At 51.4% G+C, this 17,266-nt stretch overlaps 7 protein-coding genes across 7 annotated transcripts; 6 read left to right on the top strand and 1 right to left on the bottom strand.

Moving 5' to 3' along the window:
* Positions 1-39: 39 nt before the first annotated feature.
* K460DRAFT_333210 (uncharacterized protein) lies at positions 40-2,862 on the top strand. Its single transcript, XM_040930869.1, has 2 exons — positions 40-1,477; positions 1,524-2,862. The coding sequence occupies exons 1-2, from the start codon at positions 171-173 to the stop codon at positions 2,740-2,742; spliced, it is 2,526 nt and encodes an 841-aa protein (XP_040790382.1). The 5' UTR covers positions 40-170; the 3' UTR covers positions 2,743-2,862.
* A 338-nt stretch (positions 2,863-3,200) lies between these two features.
* K460DRAFT_393064 (uncharacterized protein) lies at positions 3,201-4,300 on the top strand (the record flags this gene model as incomplete). Its single annotated transcript, XM_040935923.1, has 1 exon — positions 3,201-4,300. The coding sequence occupies one exon, from the start codon at positions 3,201-3,203 to the stop codon at positions 4,116-4,118; it is 918 nt and encodes a 305-aa protein (XP_040790381.1). The 3' UTR covers positions 4,119-4,300.
* Positions 4,301-4,968: 668 nt separating this feature from the next.
* Positions 4,969-6,889, bottom strand: K460DRAFT_64343 (uncharacterized protein). Its single transcript, XM_040938586.1, has 4 exons — positions 6,812-6,889; positions 6,185-6,763; positions 6,067-6,132; positions 4,969-6,013 (listed from the first exon to the last, which is right to left on the bottom strand). Exons 2-4 carry the CDS (start codon positions 6,747-6,749, stop codon positions 5,025-5,027), a joined length of 1,620 nt encoding a protein of 539 aa, XP_040790380.1. The 5' UTR covers positions 6,750-6,763; positions 6,812-6,889; the 3' UTR covers positions 4,969-5,024.
* Positions 6,890-7,137: 248 nt separating this feature from the next.
* On the top strand, positions 7,138-9,366 carry K460DRAFT_307403 (MFS general substrate transporter). Its single transcript, XM_040930066.1, has 5 exons — positions 7,138-7,768; positions 7,825-7,957; positions 8,003-8,700; positions 8,748-8,890; positions 8,945-9,366. The coding sequence occupies exons 1-5, from the start codon at positions 7,330-7,332 to the stop codon at positions 9,128-9,130; spliced, it is 1,599 nt and encodes a 532-aa protein (XP_040790379.1). The 5' UTR covers positions 7,138-7,329; the 3' UTR covers positions 9,131-9,366.
* Positions 9,367-9,538: 172 nt separating this feature from the next.
* K460DRAFT_363846 (phosphotransferase enzyme family protein-like protein) lies at positions 9,539-11,118 on the top strand. The gene has a single exon (XM_040932898.1). The coding sequence runs from the start codon at positions 9,549-9,551 to the stop codon at positions 10,881-10,883; it is 1,335 nt and encodes a 444-aa protein (XP_040790378.1). The 5' UTR covers positions 9,539-9,548; the 3' UTR covers positions 10,884-11,118.
* A 993-nt stretch (positions 11,119-12,111) lies between these two features.
* On the top strand, positions 12,112-14,401 carry K460DRAFT_307395 (MFS general substrate transporter). Its single transcript, XM_040930065.1, has 3 exons — positions 12,112-12,180; positions 12,253-12,615; positions 12,668-14,401. Exons 1-3 carry the CDS (start codon positions 12,126-12,128, stop codon positions 13,981-13,983), a joined length of 1,734 nt encoding a protein of 577 aa, XP_040790377.1. The 5' UTR covers positions 12,112-12,125; the 3' UTR covers positions 13,984-14,401.
* A 213-nt stretch (positions 14,402-14,614) lies between these two features.
* K460DRAFT_275294 (uncharacterized protein) lies at positions 14,615-17,101 on the top strand (the record flags this gene model as incomplete). The annotated part of the gene is made up of 1 exon (XM_040928031.1): positions 14,615-17,101. The coding sequence occupies one exon, from the start codon at positions 14,615-14,617 to the stop codon at positions 17,099-17,101; it is 2,487 nt and encodes an 828-aa protein (XP_040790376.1).
* Between the last annotated feature and the right edge of the window lie 165 nt (positions 17,102-17,266).

The raw sequence follows: 17,266 nt of genomic DNA, 5'->3' as shown, positions 1-17,266 counted from the left end.
GAACCGGGACAGTGCTCGAAACACCAACACACATGACCACGGCGACATCAGCGTCCTCCTGCTACTGACTCACCGTAAGCCCGTTGACTCCACCTGTCCCCTGGAGCCTTTCTTACTGCATTCTATTCCAGTCACTCTTTCTCTTTACATCCCGTTCCTGTATCATCTTGATGGTATTTGGTTTCCACACCTTGTCCCGCAGGATTCTCACTAGCCACCCCCCACGCCTACACTCCAAGACCAACTTCAACACACGACCATATCAACTGCTTTTGGTGGCCAGCATGGCAACACCAGCCCGAACGCAGCCCCCGTGGAAGGAGCCGCAGCAATCGAGTGCAGCAAAGTTGAAAGTCTGGAACTCGTTAACACGGTCTAAGAACGATTTTGTCCCCATCGATCCAGAAGGCAAAGTCGTCAAATGGTACAGCTGCGGGCCGACTGTATACGATGATGCGCATCTTGGCCATGCGCGGAATTACGTGACCATCGACATTCTACGAAGGGTCTTGGCAGGGTACTTCGGATACAACCTTCAATTCGTGCAGAATATCACCGATGTGGACGACAAGATTATTCTGCGGGGACGCCAGCAACATCTCCTGGCCAAGTTCAAAGCCGAGAACCCGACGGTTACAGACGAAGTAGTCACAACCACCATCCAGGCCTTTGATGCATACGTCAAGAAGAATCTCCCGTTACTGAGCTCTGAGGTCAACATAGGGACCTTCAACCAGGAGTCCTCAGACAAGTACGCCAATGTCGTTCAGGGCAAGTCGATAGATGGTGTTACGCCGCCAGGGGACAAGGAAGCGAAGGTCAAGATGCACTTGCGCACAGCCAGCATGGCGGTAACGTCGTTACTAGCACCCTCCAAATCAACACCAGAAGATGTCGAGGTATTCTATGCTGGCGCTGAAGACGTGCTCCTGCCATATCTTGACTCGTTGTACGGCTCGTCGATAGATGCCAGCGATCACACCGTCTTCACTAAGCTCACCCAAAAGTACGAGGCGCGCTTTAACGAAGATATGCGCAGTCTCAATGTCTTAGATCCTAATGTAGTCACTCGTGTCACTGAGTATGGCGACCAAATTGTAACATTCGTGGAGAAGATTGTCGACAATGGTTTCGCATACAAGACCTCGGACGGATCGGTTTACTTCGACATTGACAGTTTCGAGAAAGTGCCTGGCAATCACTATGCTCGCCTGGAACCCTGGAACCGCGGGGACAAGGGTCTGCAGGCGGACGGAGAAGGAGCGTTATCGACTCAAAAGACGTCTGAAAAGCGCGGCGACGCCGACTTTGCACTATGGAAATCAAGTAAACCAGGCGAGCCTGCCTGGAAATCGCCTTGGGGTCCTGGTCGGCCGGGTTGGCATATTGAGTGCTCTGTTATGGCGAGTGATGTCTTGGGAGAGCAGATGGATATTCACTCGGGTGGTATTGATCTGTGCTTCCCGCACCACGACAAGTACGATATCCCCTTTCTTTAACAAATATCTACTAATATCCTCTAGCGAGCTCGCACAGTCAGAAGCGCATTGGTCACAAAAGGAGGGTGGCCATCAATGGGTCAACTACTTCCTGCACATGGGCCATCTCTCGATATCGGGTAGCAAGATGTCAAAGAGTCTCAAGAACTTCACAACAATCCGCGAAGCATTAGGGCGCGGAGATTGGAACGCTCGAAGTCTGCGCATAATCTTCCTTCTTGGTGGCTGGCATGACGGCATCGAGATCACAGATGATTTGCGGAAGCAAGGCTCATCATGGGAGAGCTATGTTACGAACTTCTTCTATAAGGTTCGCGACCTCGAGGTGCATCCGAACATCAGCTCCACCGGCGCGGAGGATGAGAAGGTTCAGAAGGCGTTTGAAAGTGCGAAAGAGAAGACTCATAACGCCCTAGCTGACTCTTTCGACACACCCACCGCCATGCGTGCCATATCTGGGCTGATAACAGACTACAACTCTGCGGACAAAGCTGGGTTGTCAGATGGTGTCTCCTTCGACGTCGCGCGATGGATCACACGCATGGTTCGCATATTCGGTCTAGATGGCTCCGCAGATCCCTATGACGGTGGAATTGCCTGGGCTGGCATCGACATCCCCTCGGCAGCCAAGGAGTTTGTCTATGCCGTGTCGCGTGAGCGTGACGAGGTACGACAACACGCCATCGCAGGCGATCTCTCAGGCGAAGTCCTGCAGTCTATCATAGCACAACACCAGCCGTCGCAGAAGCAGGATTTAGCTTCAGTGCCATTCGCTGAAGTACTATCCACCTTCCAGGATAGCCTCCAAAGCCTTGCAAGTAAGCAAGCACCCTCGAAGGACTACCTTGCCCTCTGTGACCAGCTCCGCGACACGCACCTCTGGGATCTCGGCATCTACCTCGAAGACCGGGAAAACGCACCCGCAATGGTCCGTCCCGTCGACGCCGAGCTACAAGCCGCGCGCGACCAGAAAGAGGCCATTGCTCGTCAAAAGGCCGAAGCGAAACTCAAGCGTGAGCGCGAGGAAGCGGAGAAGAAGGCCAAGCTGGCGGAACAGGCGAAGATCAATCCAAAGGACATGTTCAGGACGGACGAATATAGTGCGTGGGATGATGAGGGTTTGCCGACTAAGGATAAGGAGGGCGGAGATGTACCGAAGGGGAGAACGAAGAAGTTGAAGAAGGAGTGGGAAAAGCAGAAGAAGCTATTTGAGGAGCATGTGAAGGGCGCCAGTGCTTCGTGAAGTAAGAGAAGATAGATTCTACTCTTTTGCGACCGAGCGGTGCCTATGTTAGTGACTTCTAAGCGTTGCATACAACGATTTACTCAATTTCAATTACCTTAAGTCCTGTCACAGTCCCCCAAAAGAATTACTGCGTAACCTGAATCGTGACGCTTTCTAATAAGTTACACTAGCTTAGTTATAATGTTCGCACTAAGACATTGCTACTGGACATGCGAACAAAGCAGCTAGCGTAGACTGAAGAGAAGCAACATAAGAGGTTCAACCCAACTCCGTCGTAACCGGTTTTATTTGAATGATGGCTTGGCTTAACGCAAGGCCAAGAAAGATCCCGCTATTGGAAGATACAAAACCCAGATCTCCGCCTCAGATACATGATGCGACCATAAGCTGCTTCTACTTCATTGACTTGGCGACTCCAAGCAGAGCAAACCGGAAGAAGGTTTCGAGGAATCTTAATGATTATGCGACGTCAGCGGATTTCAAGGCTTCTGCACCTGTGGAGTCCAGCACGCCAACAACAGACAACTCACGAGTGCGAAGGACATAAAGAGGAGGTTCTCGACAAATCAACTTTATCACACGAAGATGCAGCCCTAACACAAGCGCAATCAGACAGCGTGCAGCACCGCACAACCGTCAGCGATCTCCCAGTCGAGATCCTCCAGCACATATTCTCCTCTCTAGACTTCCGAACGCTATTCACATGCCGTCGCGTATGTCATATCTGGAACACCTGTATCCCGGGCCACTCTCCCCAACTCCAAGAAACGCTCTTCCTCCCATCCGCTCGCACGCCGCCGCGCAATCTCCCGGGCGTATCTCTCAGCTTCGTCATTCACTGCCGCGACACCAAGAGAGCGAGAGCCTACTACGTCAACCACGTAGAGAGGGTCTGTTGCCAAGGTCTGGAAATCTGCGGCACCGACGACCAGAAAGTCTTGCTTAACCCATTCGTCCAGGGCATAGAGCAATACCTCAGCGCACGTCTCCCCAACGTGAATCGGCGCGAGCACCTCCTCTCCTTCAAATACGTCGCGCTGCAGGATAAACGCGGTGGGCTATGGCTGCCGCGCAATGTCGCTTGCCTGCGCAACGCATTCCTTACGACGCCGCCTATTACCAGCCTTTCCATCCACTTATCGTACAAGGTCTGGGGTACCTTGGTCACACCACTGGGAAATAGGACGCGTATTTCTCTCAGTGATCGGAATGGCGTTAAGTTTGTTCATCTTTTCGATTGGTTTGAGCGGGAGATTGCTAGGTTGTTGCGGGAGAAGACACTTAGGATGATTGATAATGCGCCGGGCCATGCGAGTTGTTCGCAGCTTTATGAGTTTAGGAACAAGATTGTGGGGGAGGAGTTTGTTGTATGACAAGGTAGAAGGGGGAGGGCACGGTTGCGAGAGAGTAAGGTAGTTTGTCGAGTACGACCCGAACAGTTACTAGGTTGTTGGATTCGAGGTTATAGGTAGAGGAGTACATGTGAGAGATCTTGTTGTAGTTGATACATCTGTTAAATACTGTACAGCCGATCTCAGTAATCAATTCAGGGCACAGATTCTACCAGGGTCCATTCGTTGTTCAAAAGTCTTGCTGAGTTTCGATATGAATATCGCTCCAATTGACCGAAAGAACACCATCCTTGTTTGTTGCCTCGATGTATGTTAATAACACGGCCTCCCAACAGTACGTGTACTGCTGTAAATAAATGCTTTGTAGGCACGGTAGCTTTTCCTTAGAAGCGTCCAGAATCTCATGAAACTTTAACAAATGCTAAAAGAGCTGCCACATTTCATACCAATTCTCGTCACAGAGTTCTTCTTTACATGCAGGGTCTTTCCTGGTGGCATGAAAACAGCATCTTGATTATGAATTGAGTCTTGAATGAAGACAGGGTCGCTGTGTGCAGATTAGCACGCCAAACGTGTGGTGAGGCATAATACTCACACTTCTCTCAGTTTTAGTGTTTGCACAGTCTGGCCAATGAATTTTGCACGGACTATTGCAAGAATCACACCAGGGGTCTAAGATGACGCGCTCGATACAGCTGCCAAAGATGCGATTGAGTACATCAACAAGATGCTCTGCATGTAGCGCCGGGCATGATCAACAAAGCTACTAATGGGTTGCGAACCTCACAGTCTACTTTGCTACTTGTACAATCTTGAACTCGCTTGTTCTGGTCGCCAAACTAACCCCTTGTTCACAAGGAATTTGCGCAAACTTATACCAATTCGTCAAAACCAGGTTTGTGTAGATCAAGATGTACGACATCTCAACTAAAGCTCCATATACGACTTCTCCTGGACAACAATAGCAGGAGCAGCTTTCTTCCCAACCTTCGCAGGCAAGATCTCCGGTTCCAAAGCCGCGATACCCGAAGACCTTATTACGTTTCCCTTCTTATCAACCGCATCAGCCACCACGCGCAAAACACTCTTGTCCGGAACATTCAGACTCGTTTCAAAGCTTGTCCGCTTCGTTTCTCCAAGAAAGCTTCTCTCGTCATCCCTACCAGTAACAGCGTAAAAGCGCCAAGTCTCCGTCTCGGTATCACCATTCCACGAGACATAGATCGTCGTCCCGTGCTCGTTGTCCAAAGCGATAATCGCAGGGTCTTCGTTGGGTAGGCCAGTCCAATTATAGCGGAAGCCGCGATAGTTCTCTACGCCGAGACCGAGGTAGTCTGAGTCCATGTAGGTGTGAAACAACACGTTACCACTGGCGTCGTACTCTGTCAAGGCGCCAGATGAACCCCAGTTAACGACCACGTTGCCGTTGGGCAGAAGCTGAGTAGAGCCTTGAGATTTGGAGCGCAGATTATCGGGAGGGTAAAAGGCTTGTATGAGTTCCGCGGTCCAGGAGGTGGTGTTGAGCTTGAGGATTTTGCCGCTGCTGGTAGGTGCTGTATGTACTTCTCCGCTGCCACCACTGTCTTCAGGGCCATGCGCCGAGTTGTCGTAGAGTGATATGATTTCAATGTCGTCTCCATCATGCACCGACTTTAACTCGGGGTGGAAGCGCGCGTGGTGCTGGAAGCAAAATGTTACATTTTCGCCGAGAGTGAATGTCGAGTTTTTGCCGTCTAGACGCCAGATGATGGACCCGTCGGTGCCGTTGATCTTGTGCACGGAGCATGCATCGCGGGCAGAGATGAGGTAGTCGCCGTCATCGTTCTTGTCGACGCTGTTGATGTGGAAGTAGTCCCATGCGTCTGAAGAGTTGTAGCCAGATCCCGCTTGGCCTGGGTTTATAGGTAGGATTGCCTCTAGTGGGATCTCAGTCTCGAATCATTTCTCTTTGTAACAGTTTATGACCTACCGTCCGGCGTAACATGGTCCAGACTGGCCCACTCGAAGAGTAGCTCCCCAGAGGTTATGTTAAGCTCTGCAAGAGTCAGCTCACGGTCAAAAGACGAGACAGTTCTGAGATGTCGCACCCTGGAAAATCGCATTCACGATCCACTGCTGGTCTTCACTCGCACCCCATGGAGTCAAATCGCGTGGAACCGGCTGATATACTTGAATAGCCGCGGTATCATCACCTACGACTTGAAATTCATGCTTATCAGTGAGCTTGTGATTACCAGCTCTGAGCTCACGAATAGTCTCATAATGCTGATCCAAGATAGTAGTGTGGCCGTGGCCGTGCCCATATCCAGGGTTATGATCACCCTCGAAACAGAACAGCACGTCCTCGCCATTCCACTTCCCAGCTTGGAAGTTGGTGGACCAAATCGAAAAGTAGCCATAGCCGGACCAGACTAGATCGCCATTGTCGCGGAAGATGTAAGGGCCGGCTTGGCGAGGGCCATGCTGTTCAGTTGCGGTATCAGGGTAGCCTGCGAATGGAGAGATGAAGATGTAGCCCTTTTCAACGTTGTTTGCGGCGGGGATAGTGATGTTGAGTCGTGGTGGAGCCAAGTCAGGGCGGGACTTGAACTGCCAGTCGGCAGCTACGGCACTTATAAGGGTTATAGCGGCGGCGACAATGGAGTGCTTCATGGTAGATAGCAGCACTGCCGTCATTAGAGTTCCGCGATGTCATCTTATGGAAGGAAGGGTACATTGACCTCGATAATGTTTCCACACTTCAAGTCGACTTTGGGAGATAGATGATGAACCTGTGAATGATAAGACCGGTTCAAAAATTTCTTGTGGCAATGGCGATGGTGTCAATGCCGGTAACTGTTCTTTATCCCGCGCAATTGACCCTTCTATACGTCAATATCTTTCCCAATTGCGTGCTCTTACTCTCGTCTCGGTCGAATTCGCAGAACTCTGCCCAGTCAAGATACCATTGGCTGGTTATCGATTACGCGATGTTTGAAGTGGGGCAACGGCGTTCCTGGCGCGTCAACCCAACGAGGTTGTGTCTCAGACCACGTCATAGCCTCGACATTGTGTTCGGGAGCAATTGACGATCAGCGGCGGTAGGTAATAGGTATTTTAAAATGTGGGTCTAGGACGTCTGTCATCTAAAGCTCTAGGCGGCCAAAGGGCGTAGGCGCAATAGAGATTTCAACGGTTCCGAGTCCCGGAGATCAACATTGCATACTTGAATTGAAGCAACCAACAGCAGATCATGGCCTCCTCTCGCAGCAATGACGAAGAACATAGCGACCCAGAACCTAGAGAGGATACCCCTCTCCTGAAGGCTCCCGACGAAGAGAATTGGACCCCACCACGCGCCTTCCTCTGGATCGAATTAGCCATCTTCGCCAATGTCTTCCTGTACGGTTTCGACGGTACCATTACAGCAGCTACATACGCTGTCATCAGCTCAGAGTTTGATGCCGCGAATACAGCGAGTTGGTTAACGACATCTTATCTGGTCACCAGCACCGCGTTCCAACCGCTATACGGCCGTTTTTCCGATATCTTCGGGAGGCGCGTGTGTTTCTTCGTGTCTACAATCACGTTTGCGGCGGGTTGTCTGGGATGCGGACTTGCTAGGAACATCATTTTGGTGAACGTCATGAGGGCGTTGACCGGATTTGGAGGAGGTGGCTTGATGACTATGGGTGAGTCTAGCTTTGGATTCTGAACGTTGTCGTGTGTTGTTGACAAACCGATGTAGCTACCATTGTGAACTCTGATATGATACCTTTCCGCAAGCGTGGCATGTATCAGGCCCTGCAGAATGGCATGCTCGGCTTTGGCGCGATATGCGGTGCCTCTTTCGGAGGGTCTATTGCCGACTCTATCGGATGGTGCGTATCAGGCTCCCTGGAGTGCTCATGACTTACAGTTCGCAGGCGCTGGTGTTTCTTACTGCAGGTGCCAATATCCTTAATCGCCCTATTTCTAGGGTGGCTCGTGGTCAAGAACCCCCTTGAATTGCATCCCACGTGGAAGGAAATCAAAGCCAAGGTTGACTTCGCGGGTGCTTTCCTGCTCGTTACGGCCATTTCTGTCCAACTCGTTGGCCTTAGCTTAGGTGGAAACGAACTGCCATGGAGCAATGGATGGGTGATAGGGTCATTGCTCGGTAGCTTGGTCTTGTTGGCGCTCTTCATCTGGGTCGAGGCTCGAACCACCGCCATCCCAGTGATCCCATTACGCCAGCTTCGCGGTCGCAACCCTGTAGCGATCCAGACAGCAAATATTTGCGCGGGCACAGCAGCATATGCCTACCTATTCATGCTTCCTTTGTTCTTCCAGGTCGTCCTTATGGATTCGGCGACTAAAGCGGGAACTCGCCTGGCTATTCCTTCTCTTGCGACCCCAATCGGTGGTTTGATCGCCGGTGTAGTCATGTCGCGATGGGGAAAGCTACTAACACTGGTCAAGATAGGTGCAGTGTTAATGACGGTGGGGAATGGACTAGTCACATCTTTATCCTTCTATGACAGTACTTGGAAGTACATCGTCTTTATCTTCCCTGCGAATCTGGGTCAGGGAATTATTTATCCTGCGATGCTCTTCACGACACTCGCTTCGTTCGACCACTCAGGTAAGCCCACTATCACAGTGGATTGGAATATCGCTAATACGCACCAGACCACGCGGTATCTGCATCAACTGTTTACCTTATACGCTCTCTTGGTAGTGTGTGGGGAGTTGCTATCACAGCAGCCATTGTACAGAACACGCTCAACCGGAGATTGCCTGATGCGCTCGCTGGCGTTCCAAACCAAGAAAAGGTACATACTCAACTAATGCGTTGTGTGCTCTCACATAACTAATTAATCTCCCAGATCATTGATGATATTCGACATTCGGTTACCGCTCTCCGCAGTCTTCCCCCGAATATTCAGCTAAAGGCCCGCTTGGTGTACTATGACGGGATTCGGTACAGTTTTGCTGCATCGACGGGCATCGCAGCTGTTGCTATCGTTGCAAGTCTGTTTGCGTACAACGCCGGCTTTCGCCATACTCACTGAACGCATGGATTGTGACTTCCAAGCTTTCTTAGGTGGCACAGGTTAATAGTGAGTCATTATGTCCAGAGCGTACAAAGTAATCTATCTTGGAAATGCCGCACACCTTCATTGGATGAATAGGGGTCCGCCAACGCCGTGTTCTATCAGGGATTATAAATGGCTAGAGAGAAAGCCAAAAAATATATTATAGTGAATTGAATTCAAAAGAGTTCTCATACTCATTTGAAGTATGCCCCTAATTTTTACTATTCACGTAACTATATTCTACTGTAGCCAAGTCCAGCTTACTTTCGGCTTAGGCCAGCTCTAGTCTAGTTACTTACCCTTGCTTGTCCGCTGTGGCACAGTTCTTGATTTTGTAAGGTGCGCGATACGCAAGCGAGAATCCACACGAATCAATGCCACACAACCTGCCGACATGACTTTGTTTGATGAGCTTGCCGAGAAGATCGGAGATGATCAGTGGGAAGCGTGGAAAGCACGGGTGCTCGATGCAAAGGAAGAGATTGCAGCCTTTGTCGCCAGTCGCCGCCCAGGACATGGGGCTGAAGTCCTCGATTGGTTCCAGGGCTCTTTCAACTTCTGCCTCCAGATCATGTACAACGACGGGACGCCAGATGCCCTAATTCGGTTCCCAGGCCCGGGACACACGACCTTCCGAGATGAGAAGATTGAGAATGAGGTCCAAGTCATTCAGTTTCTCCAGGAGAATACCACCATCCCGGTTCCGCGCTTGATCAGCTGGGGACGGACCGAGGATAGCCCACAGCACTTTGGACCGTTCATAATCTCAGACTTTGTGGAAGGAGTTGCCCTCTCTGATATACTCAGGGATCCTGCTGATAGGAAGCGGATCTGGTTGAACCCACAGAGTGACGGGGAAATATTGGATAATGTGTTTTCTCAAATCGCTGATATCGTGCTTCAACTCTACAGATTCGATTTCGACCACATCGGAGCCATTTCAAAGGACTCCTCTACGGGAACGTGGTCTGTCACAAGGAGACCCCTGACTTACAGCATGAATGAGCTTGCAACTACGGCACTCTACCCCGTCGACAAGTTCCCCACGGCACCGTTTGCATCCGCACGCGAATACTTCGAGTCTCTGCTGTCTGAACAGAAAACCCATCTCTGGACCCAGCGTAACCTCTGCGGAAGTCCAGTAGAGGCCAAGGATCGATATATTTCCCGCCATCTATTTGCGCAATTAGTAGACAGACATTGCATCAACGACCACGGCCCTTTCAAACTGTTCTGTGACGATTTCCGACCCCAAAACATCCTTGTAGATCCAACTACTCTCCGTATCAAGGCTGTTCTTGATCTCGAATTCACGAACGCCATGCCTAGTCAGTACGCTTCTGAACCGCCCTGGTGGTTGCTACTAGTGGGCCCCGACTCCTATGTTTTTCGAGGTCGGACCATCGAAGAATTCGTTGAGGCCTACGAACCTCGCTTTGAGCAGTTTTTGCAAGCGATGGAACGAGCTGAGAAGGCAAGAGAGGGCTTAGATGGTGAAAAGACTCTTTCTTGTCTTATGCGCGAGTCGTGGGCCTCGAAACGTTTCTGGTTCAATTATGCGACTCGGAAGCCGTTCGACGTAGAAGTCTTCTATGATGGTTGCTTGAAGGAGGGTAGTGCCGGTGTTGAGTTGCTGGATGAAGAGGCACGTGCGGGCTTAGAGCCCTTTGTTGAGATGAAGATGAAGCAGTTGAAGGCATATGACAACGAATGCGCGAATTCTCTTTAAAATCTTCGAACTTTACTCCGAAGAAGAGCTGGTTCAGGCGCAGTTAGATCGTATGGATCATGTTCAGGCGACACGGGACATACGCGAAATGAGACGTGGTTTCGCAGCGCGCCGCCAATTCCCAACGCCTTGGCAAAACGCGACAGCACGTGATGCGGCTTTCACCCTCGCTACTGCGATGATCGGCCTTTGCGCTCGATGAGTAGCATTGGATCACACCATAGTCGATGCATCTCAGTGAGACTCTGCGGCGGGGTATGGCGACATTGATTGCAATTGGACCCCGTGAGGCACCCCGCAGATAACGCGAGTAATAACGCAAAGCAGGTGTCGCGAATGCATGTCACTTTCGCGGCACACTATTGGTGGCGTGGTTGCTCAACAATTTGAGGATGAGTAGAGCAGAGCGCAACCCTTACTTGCACAAAGGCTGGTAGACGGAAGCGGGACGCCTCGTGACGCTTGGTGACGCCACTAGGAACGAGTGGGCTTGCTTTGACATGTTACCCAAACCTGATGGCGAACGTTGGGTTGATGAAGGATTGTCCAACGTTGATCCCCGAGGCTTTGCAACGAGATGAATATGTTGGACAGCAAAGACAAGCCCCTAGGGTTCTCTCGCTGGTTCCATCATGTCGTCCAGCATAGACAATTGTGTGTGTACAAGCAAGACTGTTCTAGGCAAGCCGCCACATACGGAGTGTGGGAAAGTACGGTGAGCAATTCGATGCTCGAGCAGGGTTGCTTGCCTCTGCAGCATAACTTGGCAGTCCCATCTTCGTCATGACGTCGAGAGGAGCGACAGGCTAGTTCCGCGTTGGGCCAAACAGAGGGCGTAGCAATCTTCCGTCAAGCCGCTTGACGGGCGTGAAAGCCTCGGTGAAGAGTAAATCTCTACCAAACCACGGGTAGCCGATTCTGCAAGTGGCGGCAATCCAAAGAAAACAGCCCGAAGGTTTCCAGCAATGAAGATCGAGGCAGGACAAGCGAGTTTGCGGCTGGGTCTAACAGGGAGCCCAGGCGAGGCTGCAGTACGTTTATCGCGATGCGGGAAACACCAGTGGGGCGTGGTTGGGGGGTGGTGCAGGGTGAAGGAGGGGAAAGGTCGGCCCGCGTGCCCTCATTTAGCGCCATGATAAGCTTGAGCTCCGCGCTCACCATTGTAAAACCTGGATCCCGCGTCTCCTTCGACTATGCGCAGCGCCTCAACTGCCACTCACTTCTAATCTTAATACCTCCACTATGCCTCCCGACCCAAAGGATGCGCCGTTTCCAACGAGGCAACTTATCATTATCGGTATGTATATATATATATTCTACGCGCCTTGGTGATGTCATTGTGATTGGAGCGCTACTGACCGCCGGACAGGAATATGCCGATTCTCCGAGCCTCTCGCCTTCAACTCCATCCTCGCCTACTCGTTTTTGATGGTCCAGGACCAAGGCATTCCTAAACGCGATGCCTCGTTCTATGCTGGGCTGCTCGTGTCGGCCTACGCTATCGCCGAGGCCATTACCGCCCCGATCTGGGGTACGATCTCAGATCACTATGGCCGAAAACCAGTCGCGCTCATTGGTCTGGCTGGCGTCGCCATGTCGAGTATCGTATTCGGCCTGTCCAAGACATACTGGGTGGCGCTGCTTGCACGATTTGTCGGTGGTGCGCTGAATGGGAATGTCGCAATCATGCAGACTATGGTCGCTGAAATGGTCAAGAACCCAGCCCACGAGCGTACGTAAATCATCCAGAATTGCGCTCGGTAGACGAGTACTGACAGGAATAGCACGCGCATACGCAACCCAACCGTTCGTATGGACATTGGGCTCAATCATTGGCGCAGCATTGGGTGGCTTCCTCGCCCAGCCAGCTAGGCTCTACCCCCACCTCTTCCCGAAGGACGGCGTCTTTGGACGCTACCCATATCTTCTGCCCAACCTCGTAGCAGCCATTGGAATCGTTCTCGCCATCATTCAAGGCATGGTGTTCTTGGAGGAGACCCTTGTCAAGGAGGAAAAGGAAGAAGAGAACGGCACGGCCGACCACCACGATTACCACGACCATCTTGGCACAATCAACGAGTCCAACGAGAGGAGCCGTCTTCTTCCGCCGCCATCGCACGTTCGAGATCGCGAAGTTCGCGGCTCCATGGCTGGGTCTCTTCGACCACGCGGATCGATAGCAAGTTTTACGCGTGAGCGACTAGCTTCCATTTCCGTGCAAGGTAGCATGCGTCAGATTCGCAAGCGAGCATCGTTCTTGGAAGAAGGTATGCCTATGCCGTTCGATCAGCGTTTCGATATTCGCCGCTCGTCCTTTGGAACTATGCACTCGATCAGGATCCACCAAGACGTTCTACCTATCCGTGGCCAACCCAACGGAAAGCCTCGGAAGACGTTGAACAGGACTGTAGTCATGGTCATCTTCGCAATGGCCATCTTCGCCTTCCACCAAATGGCTTACGTCTCTATTCTGCCAGTCTACATTCTTGATGAGCCGACTTCGACAGGTCTGGACTTCAAAGGTGGCCTCGGAATGACTCTGCCTGACGTTGGTACTTACCTTGCGATCAACGGGTTCATCACTCTCTTCGTTCAAGGTTTCGTCTTTCCCATCTTTGTGGAATGGGCTGGAGTCTGGAAGTCTTTCGTATGGATGATCATCTTGTATCCAACGACGTACTTTATCGTTCCCTTCATCAGTGCCCTCCCGCACGGACTCGAGTCTCCCGGCATCTACTTTTCGCTCACTTTGCAGGCGTTCTACGGTATCATCGTGTTCCCATGCGCTCTTATCCTCATGAAGAACGCCATACCCTCGCCGCTTGTACTCGGTCGTGTCAACGGTCTGGCGATGTCGGCGTGTTGTTTGGCACGAACGGTTTCAGCTCCTCTTATCGGACTGGTGTATTCGCTCGGTGGATCTGCGGCAGCCTACTTCTTCCTCGGCCTAGTGTCAATATTCGGTATCATCCAGTTGATCTGGGTTCCTAATGACCACATTGGCACAGTTGAGATCGACAATGGGCTCAAGAAGGTCATGCATCATGACGCGGACGAGGACGCCGTGGACGATATCTCGGTCTTTGAGTCTGTACGATAACAGAGCTCACGAATCACATGCGCATAGTTTGACACGGAGGGGGTTTCCAGGTGGCATAGGTGGCAATGTTTCTGGAGAGGTACTCTATTCCTCGATGTTTTGTTTTTGCATGGGTCGTTCGGCGTTCGGATATATTATATCCTTACAGCCTCACTCTTGAGGTTTGGGCTTTCATTTCTCTATCGGGCATGTGAGCATTTCTTGCATAGCGAGTTCAAAAGCTGGTAGCAATCACGGCTGGCCTTTTGCAATGTACGTCAGTCTCTCGACTATCACTTTAAACCATATCGCGCAACTGTTGTCCGTGAACAAAATATTCAAGTCTGACCAAAACTGTGATCCCTGGGGAAGTTTTTTTATAATGGACGAGATATTGATTGTACCTAGGACGTAGTTGTCAGTATAGAGATGCTGTGAGCCTGTCTTGAAACTCCCAAGGTATGAACTCCGCGGGGAAACGACGGTCCGAGCTCGAATCCCGACTTGGCAGGGACCTCCGCGTTCTCCGAGCAAGCTGTCTTTCACTACTCGCGACTTCCAAACTGTATCTTTACTTTTGCTCTTACTTTGCAGTAGGGATGCTTCTATAGCAGAAGTTCCTCACTATGAAGCATAACACAGCACCCCAAACATGGATCACTGGGGCGACCCTTGGGCCGACAACCATGCCGACGGCAAGTCTCCGACAAAGGACGAGGTAACCTCGCCCTTACCTCCGACGCACGCTCCTGCGCCAGTGCTTCTGAATGGCTTTTTAGACGACGCGGGATGGGGCAATGAGGACGACGGGTTTGGTGAATGGGCAACATCATCATCGGGAAACAATGAGACTGCCACGAACGCGACAAACGCGCCGCCAACGAATCCAAGTGACACGGACGATGCGCAATGGGCCACAGATCAACAAAGCAAGCTACCAACACCAATTGGTACAGACGATTGGTCTGGTGCTGCTCAAGACGATGCAGACGATCTAGACAATGTACTCTCCGAGACGTCGGACGCGTCCACTACGATCCAACCTCCCGATACTCCCGCAGAGATCGAAGCCGACGCTTCTGAATCTTTACAGCCCGACGACAGCTCTTCCGCGCGTCCTTCCACGTCTCCATCCGAAACCAGCCGCGTTAGTGTGCCGGTGGAATCCCCTCGGACATCGATTGAGGACGATCGCGGGGCTGGCAAGGTTCCTACAGTGGAGCATATCGTAGAAGCTGATGGTGTTGTAGAGATCAAGAAAGAAACAAGGGAAATAAATAGCGTGGCTATAGATACGAATAGTGAACGCGTCGACGATGGATCTCGAAACCTCTCGGAAGATATGTCTTCGACGGAGGACATTCCATGCCAGGTGGAAATTACGCGCTCCATTGACAGCACAGCCACCGAGAGTTCGGAAGATTCCAGGATCGAAAGCGATGAAACAATAAAGGCGTCTCCGCACACTACTTCCGTTGGCGCCGTCAGCAGCTATAACTTTACTCTGGACTTAGCTCTCCTAGACCAACTGCTCCCATCTCCAGAGGTGACGAAGGAACTAGAGGAGGCGCCAGATGATCCGATCTATTCCACCACAGGACGAAAAGCGTGGTATAGACTCACGCGTCGACAGACTTTGAGGGCTTTTAACAATGGCGCTGGCGATGACAATCACATCCGTGTTACGTGGGCAAATTCCAATATCAGGGCAGAAGTCAATAAGATTGTAGGAAGATGGGCACGCGAAGATCGCATTTCTGGAACTGGTCCAGGTGCGAGGGCGTCGTTTTATTGGGATACGTCTGCACCACTAGATTTGAAGACGTCGAGTAGTCACTCCCGCACAAAATCATCCATGCCTCCAACGCGTGCTGCTCCGCCAGTTCGGCAAAGCCTCCCGCCTTTGCCGACAATTACCCCTGCGGCGTTCAACTGGAGCTCCCCAGCGTCTGCCGACCCTTGGAAACAGGATAGTCCAGGGCTAGGATCGATGTCTTCGCCGATAGCACTAGAGCATTTCGCTGTTAACGGGCAAACAAATGAGGCGCCTGCGTTATCGATGGAGCCTACATCACAGAGCCCAAATCACACAATACAGGAACCAACATCGACACCCATCGCTGAAGCACCCACTGTTACAAACTTGTTATCACCGCCCATTCCTAGCATGCCTGCAATTTCGCCAGATACATGGGGAAACCTTAGCAGTCTGGACAACAACACTTCGATAGAGGCAGATCAAGTGAGCGAGGCGGTTGACGACGACGACGATTGGGGTGAGATGGTCACGGGCTCGACCGCGTCCACTCCTACTGCAACTGAGACAATATCGCAATTACCATTGAAGGACACTACACTTCCTATGCCAGCATCAACGTTAAGCTCAGTAAAGGTCGCTCCAGCTCAGAACACATCAGCCGATACGATGCACGCTTTACCTATAGTCCGCCTTAAAAGTATGATATCACCGTCTTCTGCCCTCTTCGGGGCAAAGAGCTATGTCCCGCGTGGTGTCGAGCAAGGGCCTATTGGACCTAGTATTCTGAAGCCTGTCAATAGGGCTGTTTCCGCATCGCCTGAGACGAGCAAGAAGGAGGTTCACTCGTGGTCAGGGACGGCCACTACTGTCAATAACAAGGAGGGAGAGGAAAACTCGCAGCTCGATGGGTCAAGTGGCGCTCATGCACAAAAGGCTACTACTAGCCACGAGCCCGTAGCTAGTCACTCCGAAGTCGTCGACGATTTCTCGGCGTTTGCATCCAGTACCATTCCGGAACCTGACAGGCCCTCCACTCCATCTCCGCCAGCCACTGCATCAGTCCAACTAAGCGCGGATTCCTGGGCCGATGCAGATTTTTCGTTCTTTGAATCTCCTCTACCTCCTACAATTCTTGCTCCGTCTCATACCAAGCACGACCCTTCAGATCCGTTCTCCGTGTTTGACATTACTCCCAGTTCAGCAAGTGCCATGTCTTTGGCAAACCCGGGTCAACGTTCGCCACCACGGGACCTGACGCCTCCGCCTAGCCAGCCGCTCTCGGGAGTTACGAAATTTGCGCAGCGGCAAAAGGCAGAAGAAGATGATATCATTAAGAGTATCCTAGACGGGCTACCTGATTTGAATTACATGCTGCGATAACATAAATGCCGCCTCGTTACATTTCTTGGTTTTCTCTGTACTATAAAATGTTGCATCTTGTTCGGCGTTTTAGGATTCCCAGAGACTCATGGTTCATGATTGGTGTTTGCATCAATATTTATTGCCCACTATATGAGGCGAAAATAGGCTTGCGTGTGTAAATAC

This window comes from Cucurbitaria berberidis (assembly GCF_010015615.1).
Source record: "Cucurbitaria berberidis CBS 394.84 unplaced genomic scaffold K460scaffold_2, whole genome shotgun sequence".
Taxonomy (NCBI): Eukaryota; Fungi; Ascomycota; class Dothideomycetes; order Pleosporales; family Cucurbitariaceae; genus Cucurbitaria; species Cucurbitaria berberidis.
The sequence above is the reverse complement of the archived record's forward strand: the minus strand, read 5'-3'. Positions and strand labels throughout refer to the sequence as shown.